At 33.6% G+C, this 19,043-nt stretch overlaps 3 protein-coding genes and 1 long non-coding RNA gene across 5 annotated transcripts; 1 reads left to right on the top strand and 3 right to left on the bottom strand.

The window, feature by feature from the left end:
- Positions 1–1,572: 1,572 nt before the first annotated feature.
- LOC125778424 (uncharacterized) lies at positions 1,573–4,087 on the bottom strand. The gene is made up of 2 exons (XR_007422688.1): positions 3,625–4,087; positions 1,573–3,566 (listed from the first exon to the last, which is right to left on the bottom strand). It is a non-coding gene; the product is annotated as an uncharacterized LOC125778424 (long non-coding RNA).
- A 3,517-nt stretch (positions 4,088–7,604) lies between these two features.
- Positions 7,605–8,485, bottom strand: LOC105228319 (uncharacterized). Of its 2 annotated transcripts, none has more exons than XM_011208116.4 (2): positions 8,333–8,485; positions 7,605–8,274 (listed from the first exon to the last, which is right to left on the bottom strand). In XM_011208116.4, exons 1-2 carry the CDS (start codon positions 8,420–8,422, stop codon positions 7,663–7,665), a joined length of 702 nt encoding a protein of 233 aa, XP_011206418.1. In that variant the 5' UTR covers positions 8,423–8,485; the 3' UTR covers positions 7,605–7,662. The 2 variants fall into 2 exon arrangements, with proteins under 2 accessions (XP_011206418.1, XP_029407010.1); XM_029551150.2 differs by having other exon boundaries at positions 8,336–8,473.
- A 1,547-nt stretch (positions 8,486–10,032) lies between these two features.
- LOC105228318 (3'-5' RNA helicase YTHDC2) lies at positions 10,033–14,474 on the bottom strand. The gene is made up of 4 exons (XM_049455819.1): positions 13,316–14,474; positions 13,048–13,255; positions 12,373–12,984; positions 10,033–12,313 (listed from the first exon to the last, which is right to left on the bottom strand). Exons 1-4 carry the CDS (start codon positions 13,886–13,888, stop codon positions 10,356–10,358), a joined length of 3,351 nt encoding a protein of 1,116 aa, XP_049311776.1. The 5' UTR covers positions 13,889–14,474; the 3' UTR covers positions 10,033–10,355.
- Positions 14,475–17,216: 2,742 nt separating this feature from the next.
- LOC105228317 (uncharacterized protein C9orf85 homolog) lies at positions 17,217–18,119 on the top strand. Its single transcript, XM_011208112.4, has one exon. The coding sequence runs from the start codon at positions 17,313–17,315 to the stop codon at positions 17,973–17,975; it is 663 nt and encodes a 220-aa protein (XP_011206414.1). The 5' UTR covers positions 17,217–17,312; the 3' UTR covers positions 17,976–18,119.
- The last annotated feature ends 924 nt before the right edge of the window (positions 18,120–19,043 follow it).

Raw genomic sequence — 19,043 nt, 5'->3', positions numbered from 1 at the left:
ACTTTCGCAATTTGCAGGTATCAACTCCAAGGAAATACTTACAAGTGTTTGCACAATATTATCATAATCCCCTACCTTTATATTGTCCCCGATAAAAAAGTAAAATAATATTCATTTTAATAAAATTAAAATATATTAGTATTTTAAATAAATAAATTTATTTTTCTTTCTCTTATTTTTTTTTGATATTGGGTTACAAGAACACTTATGGTACCATAATGAATTGCTGTCATTTGCTTTGGTAACGGACAAGTTTGCAGAATATCCAATTGTTTTCCAATTCTCAATAATCGTCTTACTTAAATTAATTATTTTTAAACTGTAAAGAAGAAAAGAAAAAATAATAATATATATATATATATACATATATCCATATAACATATACATATATGTATTAAAAAATAATTAAATTTATTAATCACAAAATTTTCAGTATTATGTAAACATTCCTAGAGCCAAATGTCGATATGTTAAGCTCTTAAATCCTATGTTTCTGACGTCAGAACTCAACGTCCGGATTTGCACTTTTAAAACATGTAAGACCTCATATACTCCATCATTGTGAAAAGTTCTATTCTGTTAGTATTTGGTTAAATAATTATAATATAATAAAACATTTTAACTAAACGACAAAATTATAAGAACATTCAATGATACATACATATTTATAAATAGATAACTGATATTTCATACTCTTAAACTTTTCTACTAAAAATAAGAAATGTGATAAATTTGATTACGTATTTAAAGAATGAAATTAAAATATAATGCCAGAAACGCTTTAGTTTCAATTGCAACATTTTCTGATTTGGAAAACAAAGTGATGTATTTGTAGATCCATTTGAGAAACTTGTTGACGTTGCGGCTTGCTTTGTTAAAAATTTTATAAAACTGTCTCTTCTATCACAAAAATTATTGATGTACATATGTACATACATATGTATATACCAATAATACAGCTGTTATAGTTTTCGTATTAAAAAAGGGCACGAAAATTTGATTATGTGGAAATTATTATTTAGTTATATTTAGTTTTTGTAGCCATTATGTATGAGAAATGTTTCATCCGTTTCCACGACAGTCGGGTCTACGTAACCGGAAAGGACCCGGATTTTTATCCAGCCAAGGATTGTCAACGCGGCAGATTTCTGCAAATTACTTCAGGAATAATTTCTACCGCTATTAACTCTGCTTTCGGTTTTAACTCAGTTGCCGCATCAATCTACAAATATGCCAAATTTCATATGGAAAGACTTTCTGACCACGTGAACACTGAAGCCACTTGACACTTCTCGCTCAAAAGAACATATCGAGAAAGGCTTAAATGCAAAATATATAGGGTTCCATATATATAAATGATCAGGATGACGAGACGTGTTGAATTCCTATGGACTCTTTGTTTGTCCATGAAAGAGATAACTTGAGAAAAAATTCAAATAACTTGATGAATCTTAGTGTACAAATTCCTTTCAAAAATTTTCTTAGGATCCCTATCCGCCATGTGAAAATAAGAAAATTCCGGTTTTATCCCCGCCCACTTACCATATAACGGTTTTGTTAAAAACTACTTACGCCATGAGTGCTAAGTACTCGTCGCACTACGAAGCTGTGTTCCTTTGCATCCACCCGAAAGGTCCCAAAATGTCGCAAGCAGCGGCTGCTAAATATATGAGAAAGTCGAAGACATTTGTACAGAAGTGGATACAGCGATATATAGTGGTTAAAAATGTTGATGATTTACCAGAACGTGGTTCGATAGGAAAAGTGAACAAAAAAGATGAAAAAGAATAGTGAATCTGTTTTCGCGAAAATCCTGCTTTAAAACTGTGGCAAGGACAAGCAAAATTAATGGCAAAAGGTTTAGATATATCCTACAAAACTATCCGAACCCTTCTTCATACTGACTGACATACATACTGACTTCACACTGAAATGGCGCAACACAATGAAGAAGCCTCTGTTGACTGAAAAAATTATGACAAAGCGACTCGCTTGGGCGCATGAGAATATTGTTAGAGATTTTGAAAATGTCATTTTTACTGATGAATGTTCTATATGGGCACGTTCTGTCCTTACGCGAGCCTGGTCAACTTCCACCAATAGGCTTGTTCAGCGGACCGTAAAACATGGAATAAAAGTACATCTTTAGGGCTGATACTCAAAGCAGGGATTCGGCACTTTGTACCTCTTTACTGACAACCTAAATGCCGAGAAAATGGTAAAAATATACAAAAAGGCTTTACTGCTATCTGAAGATTGGATTCTGCAGGAGGACAACGATCCTAAACACCGCAGCAAACTCAGTACTCAGTGGAAAACTAAATCTGGCATCGTTACATTGGATTTGGTCGCCCGATGCAAACCCTATTGAAATTGTGTTGGCATATATTAAACAGAAGTTTCGTGGAAGACGCACATACATTTTTAGTCACATCGTCCTTCTCTTCCAACGGGACGTGAGCGCAAATCAGCGATATGTTGAAGAACTTCGCTTTGATACGGATTGTGGCTAGACGTTCATCCACCGGAGTGAATGACAGTACTCGGAGACGGAGCCTCTCTCCCATCATGAATCCCACTGGCCAATGTAGTAAATGCCACAAGGACCTACTCGCCTCAGTCCTTGCCCCGTCCATCGCATTTCTTGGATGGCGGTGATGTCAGCCTTTATTTTCACCCGGACATCAACTAGCTGGGCAGCGGCACTTTCCCAATTAAGGGACCGGACATTCCAGGTGCATGCCCTCAAATCGTAAACCTTATTTCGTTTGCCATGGTCGTCATCAAAAGGGGATATCCGTGGCTGTTTTTTACTGTTCATTGGGGCCTCTTTACGTAGCGGGCCTCAAACCCAGCGCACAACCCTGTGTAGGGGTTGTTTCGCCTTCTCACTTTTGCTCACTTTCAAACGAATGTTCTTTGGCTACCCAGAGAATACTTGGGCAAAGACCGAAAGTCGTGAGCTGCTTGAATCTTTTCTGGCCACTCCCAAATGAATGGCGATCAGAGAACTTTCCTCACTTGCGTGAACTTTGACATGATTCTAATTTGACTTTACTCCTTATAAATTGTCCAACATGTATGATATCTTAGCAAAATTACTGAAGGTATAATATTTGATATACTCTAGTGTATTGCCAAAAATATGTGAAGTTGGTCCACGAATTACCAACATTTCTAAATAAAGTTTTGCAAGCACCTGGAGATATTTCCTCTGCTTTTATCCTGATAAGTTGCAAAGTATGAAATGTTCGGTTACATCAGAACTTAGCCGTTCCTTATTTATTAATTGATTAATGATTACTGCTGTAGACTATTACATGACTTTAAGGAGAATAATTAGTGATTAGCTAAAACAAAAGCCTTTATTTTGTGTGCAGTGTCTGAAAAATAGATCGACAAATAACATATGATTCAAGATTCTAAAATAGCTTTAAGATGCAACTCCGTAAAAAACCTTGTGGTCCACTGGGAAGGTAAATCAACAAACTGAAAAAATGCGTACAGAATATATCTAATTTATGTAACTCGTGAATTAAAACTTTACAAAAGAACATTCGCCCGTTCTGTGAAAATAAGAGTTCGTTAGACAATATAATATTTATACAATATTTTGACCATTACCTGCATATGAACGATTTGGTTCTAGACCAAGCTAAAAGATTGCAGATAAAATTGTTTTGTTAAATATTTGCTTTTGACATTTGGTTGTAGCATATTTGAACTTGCATTTTGGAGAAGGCATTTAAAATTTCGATATTGAATGTTTTCAACATCATTATGACATCATTAGATGCTATACATGTATAGTATAAATAATTACTGCTTCGTGACCTTAACCCTCACAAATGCAAACAAACATTCTCACACACTCTGCACTGGAATGAACCTAAACAGCGAGAGTGCAACTTTTTATCTCTCAATTTCTCTTTCAATATAAGTAGAATGGATTTTACTATAGGACATTAATAAAATATTTCGCGTTCGGCAATCGGCCCTCAATCTTATTTACCTGATTTCACTAGGTGCCTACTCGGCTCATGTTTCAATGCTATTTAAACTTGCAATGACATTTATATTTCACAGTACTCACCGAAACAATTGTTTTATGATCGTCATTTTGGTTTTATTATTTTACTAAGTCATATTTAATTGAAATTATCTATTACTGCGATAAAATTATTAGTTGCAAACTAGTATTATTTGAACAATAATACCATATACAGTCATGTCTTCGAACATTAATTATTTTGTGAATAAAATATATTCATCGGATTTCAATTTCGAGAGATATTATATTTTTTGTAACTTCAAATGACCACGTCTGGTTTTATTCACGTTTAAAGAACAACTAATACTTCTAGTTAACAAGTTCAAAGCAGTAATCAAAATTCAGTATAAATACATATGTACATATGTACATTTGAATATGGCTTACACACCTCACAGAGTATCTATGTTACACGAATGAAATTTTTAACACACATACAAACAAATATAGGCATTTTAAAGAACAAACGAGTACGCAGCCCGACTCAACTTGAACTCAATGTATTTATTTAAAACTGGTCGTGAAGCTGCGCTTGCTACTAAAGTCTTTCGTTCGTCATTTCATTTGGTTATACCCTCTCAGTCGCCGTTGCGGACATGGTGTCTTTCGCAGTAGATTTTGTGATTTTTAAACCATAAAAGGCGTAAAATTTTTATGTTTATGGATTGGTGTGGTACTTAATACTTTTTTAGTTTGAAACATCGTAACTAAGAGTTTTGCAAATATTGCAATATGAATATACAATCCGATTTTAATGTAATCCTAAACTATTGACGTGTTCGAACGGCGAAGGTTATATGTACCTGCTCTTGATTAATACAATTTATTTTACATGCAATAAGTCGTTAAATTAAAAAGTAAATAAAAGGTGTAGTAATTTTTGTTCTTCCAGATATTTGGTGATTTTCAATTTCCAAACTTAGTACCCAGGGCAATTCCAATATGCCAGCGTAATTTAAAATTTTAGAGATAATAAAAAGAAACATCTTCACGAAGCTTTCAACATGTAAAACCAGGGATTTTTTTGGAATATAAAGGTTATAGCCAATCAGTTGTGTGTCCGTCGATATTTAGGTGGAAAGGCACATGAAACGATTTTATACTCTTGCTACATGTTGCTAGAAACTAGTATAGTTTTGTTCACCTAGCGGTTGTTTGTGTCATTTTATACTAAATCGGAGTTATATATGTATAAATGATTGGCATCACCAGAAGAATTGAAATACGGGCGACCATCTGTCCATCCGTATGTCCATGAAAGCGACAACTTTAATAAAAATTTAGATATCTTAATGAAACTTGGTATATTGTACATATGTATTTCTTGATACCCAATTAACCTTAAGCCTATGAAGTGTCATAACTAAGCTCCACACAAAGGTAAAAGGCTGTTATTTATTACAACGAAACGCATTAGGTAGGGCCATCTACGGTTGGACATTTTTTTAAAAAGTGGGCGTGGTTGTAGCCTTCAACAATTTTAATGTACATACCTTCTAAACCATTCAAGCGATAACACCCAAATTTATCCTATACACCCTGTGAAAATAAGATTCTGATTATAACCATATAACGATTTTGTTAAAAACATGTGACGTTTAATCAATACAATTAATCCTCCACGACTTCCTTTGCAGGAATGAATGAATACGATGAACTCAATTTACGAGTACTTTTTCAAGTAGTATGTCATGAATAGCACCTTCAATATTGACTTCTAAAGATTGAAGATAGCCTGGTTTCTAATGGTGTTAAATCACAACTTCTTAGAATCCTTCAATGTCACAATTTTGTGTAATAATCCAATAACCAAACTTTTCATACAATAATTCGGTTGTTGCATATACAGTGTGACACGTAGCCCTATCTTGTTGGAACCAGATTTTGTCAAGATCAACCTTTTTCTAGTGCGGTTATAAAAAGTTGGTTATCATCGATCATTACCGCTATCCATTGACAGTAACAAAACTTCATTTTGAAAGAAGTATGGGCCGATGATTTCACCAAATCAAAAACCAGAACAAATTGTCAACTTAGGTGAATGTGTATGGTGTATGCACCACTCAGATATGGTACAAGTGAGTTTTTTTCTTAAAAAAATTGTTATCGCTTTCAAGTTGTTTCAAGGCAAAATTAACAAGTTCACGACGTTTACGGTGGTCCAATGGCTTCAGTTCTTGAGTGAGAACAATTTTATATGGCTGCAATCCAAAATCTCTTCTCAATAGTCACAAGGTTGTGGTTTGAGACAGCCCCAATCCTACAGAATGTCTTGGATTAGACAAATTGCGATCTTCAGTAACACTTGCCAGACCGGCAGAAATATTTTCTTCGACCGGTTCTTTGTTTTATTGGAATAATGAATTCTTTCGCAACATTATTAAAATAAAAATGTGCCAACACCTGCAGTAGATCAAAGTAAATTTTTAAAAAAATGAAATTCGTAGTAGATTGAACCCATTAGACATGAAAGATCAATAAACAAACATTGAGGAAAAAATAATTTGCGATCGATCTGAGGTCAGAAAAAGAAAGGGAAGGATGTGAATGAAGGATTAGACTTTTTTGTGAATAGTTCGAATTTTTGGGTTTTTATTTTTACAAATAAATTTTTTTCCCAAAACTTGGTGGAAGCTTACGTTGTTATTTCCCAAACAAACTGCATTTTGATACTTTGCAACCAGTTGCAACAGAGTATTATAGTTTTGTTCACCTAACGGTTGTACGTATCACCTAAAACTAAGCGAGATAGATATACGGTTATATAGATATGTACATATATATAAATGATTAGGATGACGAGAAAAGTTGTCCGTCCGTGCAAGCTGTAACTTGAGTAAAATCTAAGATATCTCAATGAAACTTGGTACACAGGTTCCTTAGTACAAAAAAATTTCGAGTTCGTAAATGGGCGTAATCGGACCACTGTCATGCCCACGAATCACCATTAATCAAAAAAATATAAAGTGCCATAACTAAGCACTACATTAATACTTGTATATGTATATCTCTATAATTTGATACAGAGGATCCTAACAGGGGAATTTTTTTTTTTTTGAAAAAGTGGGCGTGGCACCGACCTCTGATAACGGAATAAAACTTTGCACGAATAATGTCTTTAGTGTGCCACCTTATGACCAAAAATTTTTTAAATCCAATCAAAACTGTTCAAGCCCATAGGTACCGAATATCTAGACCCCGATACCTATAGTTGATCCTTCTCTTATAATAGGTGACTTTGTACCGCACATATCGGCCAATATGTGAATTATCACAATGAAAATAAAAGAGCGTATTTTATTCATAAAAGTGTATCTTTGTACCTTTCGAACATCCGGCTGACTTTACTATACACATATGTTTGGTTTTACACCTTAAAGTATTTCCCTGTTTTTGATTCTTGCAAGTTTCTAGAGTAAAAAATGTTCGGTTGCACCCGAACTTAGCCCTTCCTTACTTGTTTATTTAAAATATGTATTACTTCTCCTTATATTGACGTAATGTCGAAAAAATCCTAATTTTAACTCAAAAAATCGCAAGTCAAAATATCAAATACTTTTTAAAGGTCTCGGTGGGTATATACTCCAATAAATATTTCTTTATTTTTTTTTTTAATTATTTTCATTTATACAGGAAACAACATCGGTATGAATGGCATTTAAATCAACAATGGCTAGATCTGCAGCCGTATGTGTGCAATCATCTGCTTCAGAGAATACTGCAGGAACACGATGTTTAGCACCTTTGATAGTATTTATAGATCGACGCGAGTTTTTAATGTACAATGTAACTTTAATTGATAGTTTAGCGTAACAGGAATTCTTTAAAACACTGTTTTTGTAGTTTTTGCATTTTTGATAAAGTTTTAAAACGTCATAACCGTCCAATACTATCTGCTGAGTTGCAGCGTTAACATCATTCATAATTCCCGCGGACGTTTTAACAGCAATAGCGCCGCAAACATTAATTTCATCATGTAAGCTGTCCACCACGATCTGAACCTCAGGATCCTTAACTTCTACACACTTTGGACTCTCTTCGCGGCGATCCTCAATATTCTGTACTACAGCGTCAACTTGGTTTGTGGGTTCTACAACGATTATTTTATATTGCGATTCCAAAGCGTTGGCAGTTTTAATAGTAATTTCTTGAGCTTCTTTTATAAAATCATCTACAATTCCTTCATAGTTAACTTTTGGTAATACAACTTTGTTAGCACCAATCTGAAAAGGAAATTTATATATTTCACATTCTAAATTTCAAGAAATGTTAAACAATTACCACATTCGCAAGGCAAATAAGTAATATTACTGTGAGGACTTTCATTATTTCAGTTAATGTTAGCTGACGAAGAATTAACGACTGTTTCATTTTAAATTTTACTTGGCTATTTTATAAGTCGAAGTTACCGATTGTTTAGATTGTAGAAAATTTACGATTACCATCATAAATCATATAGTCATTCAGACATATGTATGTATGTATGAATACCTTTTACAGCGGCATCGTTTAGCTACAAATTATTTCTGTTATTGAAATTTTATTATTTGTTTTAAACTTATAAATATTTTTATGTACTAATATATTTCATAATTCGAATATCCAACTGAACATGCAACTTTGAAAATCAGTTTGATCAGAATTGGATTTATAGATTTAGTTATATACATACACATTTGCGGACTAATTACATTTTCTTTCTTATTTACTAATATTTGACCTATTATATATACACAACATTTTTAATTAGCAAATCATTCTTAACAGCGTATTTGCCCCACTGTTCGATGTGGATAAGAATTAATTCGCTAATTTTAGATTAACCAATATAAAACAGTTAATGATGGATTAGCTATTATAAAGAAACTTAATCTTTTCTTTTTCCAGACTATTCCCAAAACCTTATAGTACATAAATACATACTTACATATGTAGGTATGTACGTATGTATACTACTGATTGATGATGGAATTGCTATTATAAAGTAACTTAATCTTTTTCCAGACCATTGTCAAAACTTTTTATTATATATGTATATATTTACATGCATACTGGTACATACATATATATGTGTGTAATTCACATAATTTTTATCCATACGTGTATTAACAATGTTATTTTACCAGTATATTACCAAACGCACTACGCACTATGTAAAGAATATGTGCATCTATACTACTTGTTTAGCACACATACATATGTACATATGTACATGGGTACAATTAACTATGAATAACCTTGAACAACTTATTTGCCATTCTACCCATTCTAATTGTAACTAAATAACCAGTTCAATTTTTAGGTTATAAAAATGTTCAAAAATAATAGTAAATTAAGTGCTTACATGGTTACTTAATATCTACGCTGACCCAACTAAGTATATATGTATCCGCATCTGATCTAATGTATTTATTTAATTTATATACTTTTAAACTATAGATATTAAGAATATTGTCAAATGAATTTGCATCTTCACACAGTAAAGCATTGCCGCGCCTCCTGGGACAAAAAGTTCTGTAGAGGATAAAGGTCTTACACATATTTCTAGGGGAATGCGGGATGCACCGAACTTAGTCCTTCTTTACTTGTTTGAAACTATTTTTATATGTATTTCTATTGACTTAAAAGTAGTTCATATATAAATAGTGCAACAAAGTGGTTATACATATATAGTTTATGTATAAATTCATTTGAAATAGTTTATTTACTCTTTTTTCTACCTTCTACTCCACAAATGCTCAACTATAACCATTAGGTAGCAGTAATGCCACGAAAAAGTTCGAATTGAGTTGTTTTCGCTCAAGAAAAATTTTGAAAATTCAATTGAAATCTAAACCGTAAAGCATCATAAGTTTATCAGTTGTCAATTCCTACTGTGTTGAAGTTGTAATTATCCGAAGGGCAGGAGTGTAAAATATTTGAAAATATATAAGATTACCAAGTCTACTAAATTACATACAAAATATCCCAAGATTCTTAAATATTTGTGTTTTTATTATTTATTTTAATGTCTTATATTTTAAAATCCTAGGAAGCTTATAATAGAGATAATAACAATACACCAGTTAAAAAAATGTTTGTTTACGGGTTTTGAATAAAAAAAAATATCTTACACATTGCCAAGCAAGCATTGAAAATATTTTTATAGTTGAACATCAGCTTCAACATTTAATGAATTATGTATTTATGTATATAATATGGATATATAAAATTTCATATTAAAAATACATAATACAGTGACTAAATTAAGACAGTACTTGCGGTATTAAGTATTACAATACATATAGATAAAAACAAGTGTAATTTATGTTGGAAAAATATTTTCTAAACTATGAAGAAGTTTTTGTATGCAATAAACTGAAGTTGATGTTTGCATACAATGTCCACTTCGTAAAAATGCTTCAAATTGAGATTTAATTAGAACTCGAAGTTGTAAAAGCATTTTAGCGTCTTTGGTAGGTAATTCAAATTTTATCCAATGATCCAAAGACATTATAGCGCTTTGGTTATTAGCTGCTGTAGGTTCTGATAATGAAAGTGCTTTTACGCTTTTCTTCAGTAATTCGTTTATTTTTGCATCTGAACTATCTTCTTTCGACTCTAAAAGCGGTTCTTCGCTATCTGAAATTTCAGAGTTGTCTGATATATCTTCATCCAATAAACAATCTTTGCCACAGTGAAGAATAATTACTACTGGTGAAACTACAGTGTTCATGTTTATGGAACAAGTTTTCCCAACACGTGTTTTTTCATAGAACACCACCCAATCGTATGGTAACTCATCAATGAATTCTTTAAAATTCTTCATACCAGGCGGGTTCAATGCGGATGTCCGTTGTAGAAGCAATCGTTTCTCGGCCCCCGATATTAAAGTTTTATGTTCACGATCAATTACTGCCACATTAGGATAGAACCCGGCAACCAAACAGCAACGAACAATATTCCAGTCATCATTGAATAGAGATGCTTCTTGGCCAACATGAAATTTTTGTGATGATAGGTCAGCTATTTGACGTCGCGTTGCACAAAATGTTTCCATAGCAGAGTGTGACAGGAAGTATTTGCTACAGAACTCTCGAACTCGTTTCTTATTGTTACGAACCGAGCAATAAGATTTATATAGCAACAATATGCCCAGCTGATCACTAAAAGTCTTTCCTGCAAAAGATTTACGCTGAAATGAAGCATGACCTTGGGCTGCACGGTCTGTTGGTAAGATGAAAGGATCTTTTACAGAATGATAAGCGACAATTGTCAATATAGAATCAAAACATTTTAAAAAAATTCCGTACATCAAGCACTTGCCAAGCTGAACATCTAGGGGAATTTCAACTAGATGTCTGCCTAACTCCGTAACGTTTTCATCGCTATCAAAAACTTCTAGTATTCGCAGTTTTTTAATAGCATTCTGTACACTTACGTTTGAAGGAGGGTTTAAAGAACGAGCTAAATATGATTGTACATCGCTTTGACGATCTAGCGTCTTTGCATACAAGCAAATTTCGGTCAAGGGAATCCGCATAAATTCGGGAACGCTAAACTTTGGCATATACTCATAAGTTGCGGTAGAAAATAATCGATAACATACACCATTCTGAGTCCGACCAGCACGTCCAGACCGTTGATTTGCGTCTGCTTTTGATATCCATACTGACTGAAGTTGAGACGACTCCGTTATTGAATCATGCGTTTTCATTTTAACTTTTCCCGAATCAATAATGTAGGCCAAATCTGGTATTGTTATTGACGTCTGCCCAATATTTGTAGATAGTATTATTTTTCGAACTGAATGTCTTTGCAGGGCTTCGATCTGATCGTTTGAATCCATCTGACCATGAAGAATACATATCCGAAATGTATTAACTGGAAGTGTACTTTGAATAAGATCTCTTTGTTGCACTATATCATTGTATCCTGGCAGAAATACCATGATAGCACCAGGGTGGGGACTACGATAAAGACCTTCTATTAGTGATAAAATCAGATCATGATCAACTTCATTCTCATCATTAAATTGCTTCTGATAGGCGTATAAAATACGTTGCTTTTCGTGCAATTCCTCGCTTAATATCATTTGTTCTTTCTGAAAGATATCCAGACTTTGCAATATTTTCATACAAATTTTGTCCGAATGCATGTTCGCGTAATCGAGAGCAGTTAAGCCGTCGACATTAACCAGATGGACATTAGCTTTATGATGCAGAAATAGTTTCAAATATTTTGGCAAATTACATTTACTAGCTGCCATAAGTGCGGTTGTTCCTATAACATATTTAAACATTATTATAGTTAAAAATAATTATATGAATCATTTTTTTTACCTGTTCGTGAATGCACCGTATCCACTGGCATACCTTCACTTTCAATAAAATACTGAATTTGATCAAACAAAGCGAATAATTCCTCTTCGCATTGGTAGTTTTCAGCAAAGCACTGATCAATAAGGGTATCTAAACTTAGTTGTAAATGTGTATCATTTATATTTGATGGCATCCCATTTGATTTGCTCTCATCTTTGTCAGTGTTCGTAAATATTTCCCTACACTTTGTTGTGCCGATTTCGTTCATTGAGCGTAAATATTTGTCCATTAAAGCGGTTCGGTAGCCCGTTCGATAAAGAATGTCTTCAAGGTGGAAAATTTTTACATTATAACCCTGACCGGGTACATTTACCACTGGGCAATTTTCGAAGTATTTTGACAATAAATTTATATCCATTGTAGCTGACATTAGAATAACTTTGAAATCTTTATTTTTCCGTAGTTGGTCCTTAATGGTTATAAGTATAAAATCAGTGTACTTATCTCGTTCGTGAATTTCATCAATTACTAAATGAGATATTTTTCGAAAGAAATCATTCGCATCGGTCATTATGGATCGTAGTAGACAACCACTTGTTGTGTAGATCAAATTTGTATTTTTATGAACGCGACCTTAAAATTGATATTATGGCATTATAAAAACGAAATCTTTTTTGACACTTATCCCTTACATACTTTCCAAACGTATTTGATAACCAACAGTATCTCCAATTTGTTCACCCCTTTCTTCTGCCACTCTATTGGCGACAGAAACCGCTGCTACTCGTCTCGGTTGTGTAACCACTACTCTACATGGACGACTTCTACGCGTACTATCGTTTAAAATATATTGTGGCACTTGGGTGGTTTTCCCCGAACCAGTTTCTCCACTAATAATAAAAATCTGAAATCGTGTACATAATTAAAAAAAAAAGCTTAGTTTCCATTAATTTGATTTACTCACGTGACTTTCTTTCAAAATTTTATTTATTTCGTCTTGATAAAAGTAAATTGGAAGTTCTCTTTTGTCTCGATAAAGCTCGGTAGATATGCGCTTTGGATGGGGTGGCACAAGACGTGGTCCCAATCCACCTAATAGAGCCTCGCTACGCAGTCGGTTCTTTTTTTGTAGACGTTGCCGACGTTCAAGTGCGCTTCTCTCAATTGACGGGGTGTCATATAAATGTAATTTTTCCAATACCGATCGACTAGCAGACGGCAATTCAATTTTACGTAAACACCCTGATGATTTTAGACGTTTACGGTGTGTAATATGTAATACGCGGTTATTTTTCGAGCCATAACTTCGCGACAATAGTCCAAGGCGAGCAATATATTTATGAGCATATTTCCTTTGGGCATTGGATAACCCTGGAATAATCAACTCAACATCTGTGCCGGCTATGAATTCTGATATGCGCTGTTGCAATTGTAACCGGTCGCCTTCAGGTAAATTTACTTCATTGTGTACGTTTTTTTCTTTATTACGGGATCTCGTCGTTATCATTTGTTTCGCAATGTTTTCATCGTCAGTCATTTTTACTTATTGATACTCTGAATTTTTCAACTTTTTAAAACCTTTATAAAACTTTTTCGGATCCTTTTTAGATGTATTTGCAAAATTTTCATCACCTCTTTACAACTATTCTTGAATTAGTAAACTACCAATAATGAAATTTCACCACAACAGTAACAGTGTTCCCACAAAGAACATTTCCGTGCGATTCTGTACTGTGATACAGTCTCAAGTCTCTAATAGCGGGATTCTGTAACCAGTCTCTAGTCTCTATTTGAAACATTTTGAGGCAAAGTCTCAATTTGAGACTAGTTACTATTCACTAAACAGTCTCTAGCGTTAGTCTCAAAATATTGAGACCTGGTAGTTAGCCGGTCACAAAACTAAAAAGAGCTCTTGTCTGCCATTTTGAATATACTGAATAGAGATCATCATAGATATTAATCGATTGTCGTATTTTTATATTTTGTAAGCAACTCAAACACGAAAAAGTTAAAAATAAATAAATTTTACATAAATTTCGTAAATATTATGAAACAAAGTCAACATATATTTTCATTTTTATTGATAACTATGTTTTTTGACGATGTTATAGAAAATTTAATATTTGTTATCGACATATTTATTTCCATTCAACTGTAAAAAACTACTCTGAATGATGAAATGTAATAGATTTTGTGACTGTCACTTACAGAATAGCAAAATCGTCTCAAGTCTCAAAAATTGTCTCTAACTCAAAATCTCAAATTTAGAGACTTGAGACTGTCTCACGTTACAGAATCGCACGGTAAATTTAAGATTTTAAGTTAGAGACAATTTTTGAGACTTGAGACGATTTTGCTATTCTGTAAGTGACAGTCACAAAATCTATTACATTTCATCATTCAGAGATGTTTTTACACTTGAATGGAAATAAATATGTCAATAACAAATATTAAAATATCTATAACATCGTCAAAAACCATAGTTATCAATAAAAATGAAAATTTTTGTTAACTTTGCTTCATAATATTTATGAAATTTATGTAAAATTGATTTATTTTTTACCTTTTCGTGTTTGAGTTGCTCACAAAATGTAAAAAACGACAATCGATTAATATCTATGATGATCTCTATTCAATATATTCCAAATGGCGAACAAGAGTTCTTTTTAGTTTTGTGACCTGCTAACTATCAGGTCTCAAATTTGAGTCAATATTTTGAGACTAATGCTACAGCCTGTTAAAAATGGGCATACACGACACACATGTGCGTTCGATCTGCATAAATTCGTTTCGCCAATGCACGACATACAAATCCATTTTGCGTTCGTTCTTCACACAGTGAACATGTGCGACAGGCAAGCGGAACATTTCTTCGAATTTATATCTAATGTAGCACTTTTATCTATTTCTAACTCCTCTAACAGATATATGAGCGCTTGGGCAAAAAGCGAAAACTTTGAAGCTTGATTTCTCGGCTTTCCATTTTTATGATTATTTTTAAAAGGCGGGCAGGATAGAAAAAAAAAATAAACGTCGTATGGAATTAGGGCAAAGTTTATTATCATTGGCATAAAGTTACCTTCTATTTAAACCAAAAGACTAAGAAAAGTCAAGTTTGAATATATTTTTAAACAACATAAAGTTAAGTTTTTTTGGTCAAAACCCACTTTTTTCAATTAAAAAAAAATTTTAAAATTTTACACTTTTTTTTTAATTTTCTTAAAAAATTTGTGAAAGATGTTCAACTATATAACTATTAAGCCAGAAATTTTGCTTGAATCAATTATTTCTTTCCCTCCTAAAAAAAATCATCAAAAAAAAAAAACGATTTTTTCAAGCCTATAAAGCAGGCTCCCCCCTTAACACTTGTCATTGTTCGTCTGCGATCTTTACTGTTCGGCGACACGAGAGAAATGAGATTTTGTGCGCAAACAACGCCATACACGACACACATGTGCGCACACCGATCGTATAAAATCAAACATTTTCGCGAACATGGATCGGTACGCGCACAAACCTATACCGCATGCGCACACATACCGATCGAACGCACATGTGTATCGTGTATGCCCACTTTAGGTGAATAGTAACTAGTCACAAATTGCGTCTTGAATTTTGGTAAAGGTTCAGGAGAGCGGCTTTTCCGAAACGTGCACCAATTTTCACGGAAGAGGTCTTAAAATTCGTGTTCTTAATTCCATTTTATGAATATATATGGCGCGTTATCTATTTTTCTGTTTTTTTTTTGCAATAAAAACAATAAAAAATATTTCGATTTTGGACGATATTTACGCTATAAACGGCATCACTGTTCGAAATTCAATTGAGCACTAGTGATACAAACAGTCATCGGGTTCGAAATATCGATACTCTCGATATTGGAGACTAACAGCCCTATTCTGAAAAAACCTCTCAACTGAGTTGAGAGGAAAAATTTGAGAGATTTCTTGTGAGGCATATTTTGTGAGGCTATTCTTGCTCAAACCTCCTAAGAAAAAAGCTTAAAAAAGTCACCACGTGAGGTAATAATAAAAATAAGCAAACAAAAATGAACACACAAATGGATAATCAGCATATGTAAGTAATTTTACAAATTTTAAACATATATATATACAATAATTTCATATATTCCTAGGCGAACAAAAACGGAAAGGACAACTCAGGAGCAGCTGCAACATTACATAATGTTTTGCAAACAGCGGGAAGCTAACTCCGACCAACCTTGTGCTTGTGTATGCTTCACATTATTAAAATACATATGTTTCCATAGTCATTGAAGTTTTTTTCAATTTTCGCCAGAATAAGGTAACCCTCACTATAGTGATAAACATCACTGTAGTGAGGTTGGTGACTTTTGTGAGGGCATGAGAATAAGGCTGTAAACAAGAATTGATAAAAATTAGAGATATATAATAGAAAAATATTATTAATTGGAAAAATAAAAAGAAATTAAAATATCGATATTCTCAATATTCGAGTCTGAAAAAAAATTGGTAAAACTGAAAAATACATAATAGAAAAATTATAATAATAAGAAAAAAATAAAGTAAAATATCGATATTCTCAATATACGAGTCTGAAAGAGAATTAGTAAAAATGAGAAATACAAAATAGGAAAAGTTATAATTAATTTTTATTGCAGTCCCGTGAAAATTGGTGCACGTTTTCAGAAAAGCCGCTCTCCTGAACCTTTACCGAATTTTTTATTGATTATCAAGTTGCTTGCAGCCTACGACAATTCAAATTAAATTTGAAAAGTAGATTGTGTGATCAACTTGATAGTAATTTCCTGATGCGTAACTGCAACGTAAAAGTTTCAGGTTTCAACAAGTTTGTTTCTAGATATTTGAAAAATCGATAATTAGTTTATCTGTAATCGATTGATTAATCTCATATCTTAAAACATGTTTCATACCACTTTTTTATTTTTAATTGCCTAAAATAATAAAGTTATTGTCAAAATGAGCACTCAGCGTGGTAATGCAACGAGGACACGATCTCAAAAGCATAAAAATCGAACAGTTTTCAAAAACGACCTGCACGACAAAACAAATCTACAAAAGAAAATAAATTCTTTGCACGTCTCCGAGGTTTGTCAACATTGCAAAGATGTCATAGAATGGAAAATTAAGTATAAGAAGTATAAACCCCTTACTCAACCAAAAAAGTGTACTCGTTGTGAGCAGAAGAATATTATCAAAGCGTACCATGTGCTTTGTCGACACTGTGCTCTAGAAACACATGTATGCGCTAAATGTCTGAAGAGTGAAGAGCAAGTTGTCATAGAACCACCACAGCCAACAATGGAAGAACAAGTCAAATTGAAAGTGGAAATGGAACGACTTATAAAATCTTTACCAGAAAGGAAACGAAGGGCTTTCATTCGGTACATGGATAAGGGTAAAAAGCAAGAAGATTTAGAAGAGACGGGTTCTGGTGAAGGAATTGAAAGTGACACGCAGCTTAGGAAACAATTACATGATAAAATAAATTTACCGCATACTAGAGAAGAATTAATTCAAAAGATTGAGTTTCTCAAGTTAAGTAATGAAGATGAATATATAATATCCGATGCGGACCCCGAAAGCGGCGATGAAAGTCCCATATATGTAGTTCAAAATTGAATTCTTTGAACCTGAATTGAAAAAAATATTTTAAGTGACTTATGTTATTTACACAGAGCTTAAATATATTTAAAATATTTAATATTAATGTATATTACGCAAGTAGATAATTATTAATAAATATTTATTTTTAACACAGTTCAATTTTGGCTTACACTTTGTAAAATTATTAGTTCTATAACTATCTTAGAGAGCAATTTAAGAGATAAATTCTATGGAAAAAAATCTTACCGCTGCTGACGACCTATTGATTTAACACCTCCAAAGCGAGACGCACATGTTCCCAGTCAGAGGGCATAATGAACTCCTCTCAAAGCAGTTCCTGCTGGGATGTTTTCGCAGAAATCACCCCTGCAGCCACCTGCTTGGAGCGGAGCCGCCTCCTAGGACCATCAAAAGCTCATTCCTCGACTACGTCGACGACGACGACCGGACTTCGGACACAACAGACTTTCGACAAGTACTGATCGCCATTCACAACGGAGCCATTAACACCTTCACCGACTCCCTTCCCGTGAATAGCGTTCTTGGAGTCAAATCACCACCCATAGCAGACGAAGACGAAGCTCCAGTTGCCGCGAGAAACGTGAGTGACCCTAGCGCAACTTCGTTCTGGATACTGTAGCAGGTTAAACTCCTACTTATCCAGAATAGACTCTGACATACCCAATGTATGTCCCACATGCAACGAGTCTCCGCAAGACACTGGCCACCTCATTGAATGCCCTACGAACCCCACTAATCTAACACCCTCCTCCCTGATTTAACCAATATTTGAAAAACAGCTACGTTCGTACTATAAGCCAATCTATCTATTTACCAAATGTTAAGCGACGTCGATAATAAAAAATTAAATTTTTTCCGCATCCTACGATTTTGGGGTTAAAATGAGGATATACGGATAAAGAAGGTTCTCCAGATTAACACGTTCGCGGACGTGAATGCTATAGCATTCATTTTCATACTGATGCAAAATGACGTGAATGCTATAGCATTCAAACTTTAAAGCCAATTTTTATTCATTTAATTTAATACAATCTTAAGTTTTTTTAATTAATACACATTTCA

This window comes from Bactrocera dorsalis, chromosome 4, assembly GCF_023373825.1.
Source record: "Bactrocera dorsalis isolate Fly_Bdor chromosome 4, ASM2337382v1, whole genome shotgun sequence".
In the NCBI taxonomy this organism is placed as follows: domain Eukaryota; kingdom Metazoa; phylum Arthropoda; class Insecta; order Diptera; family Tephritidae; genus Bactrocera; species Bactrocera dorsalis.
The sequence above is the reverse complement of the archived record's forward strand: the minus strand, read 5'-3'. Positions and strand labels throughout refer to the sequence as shown.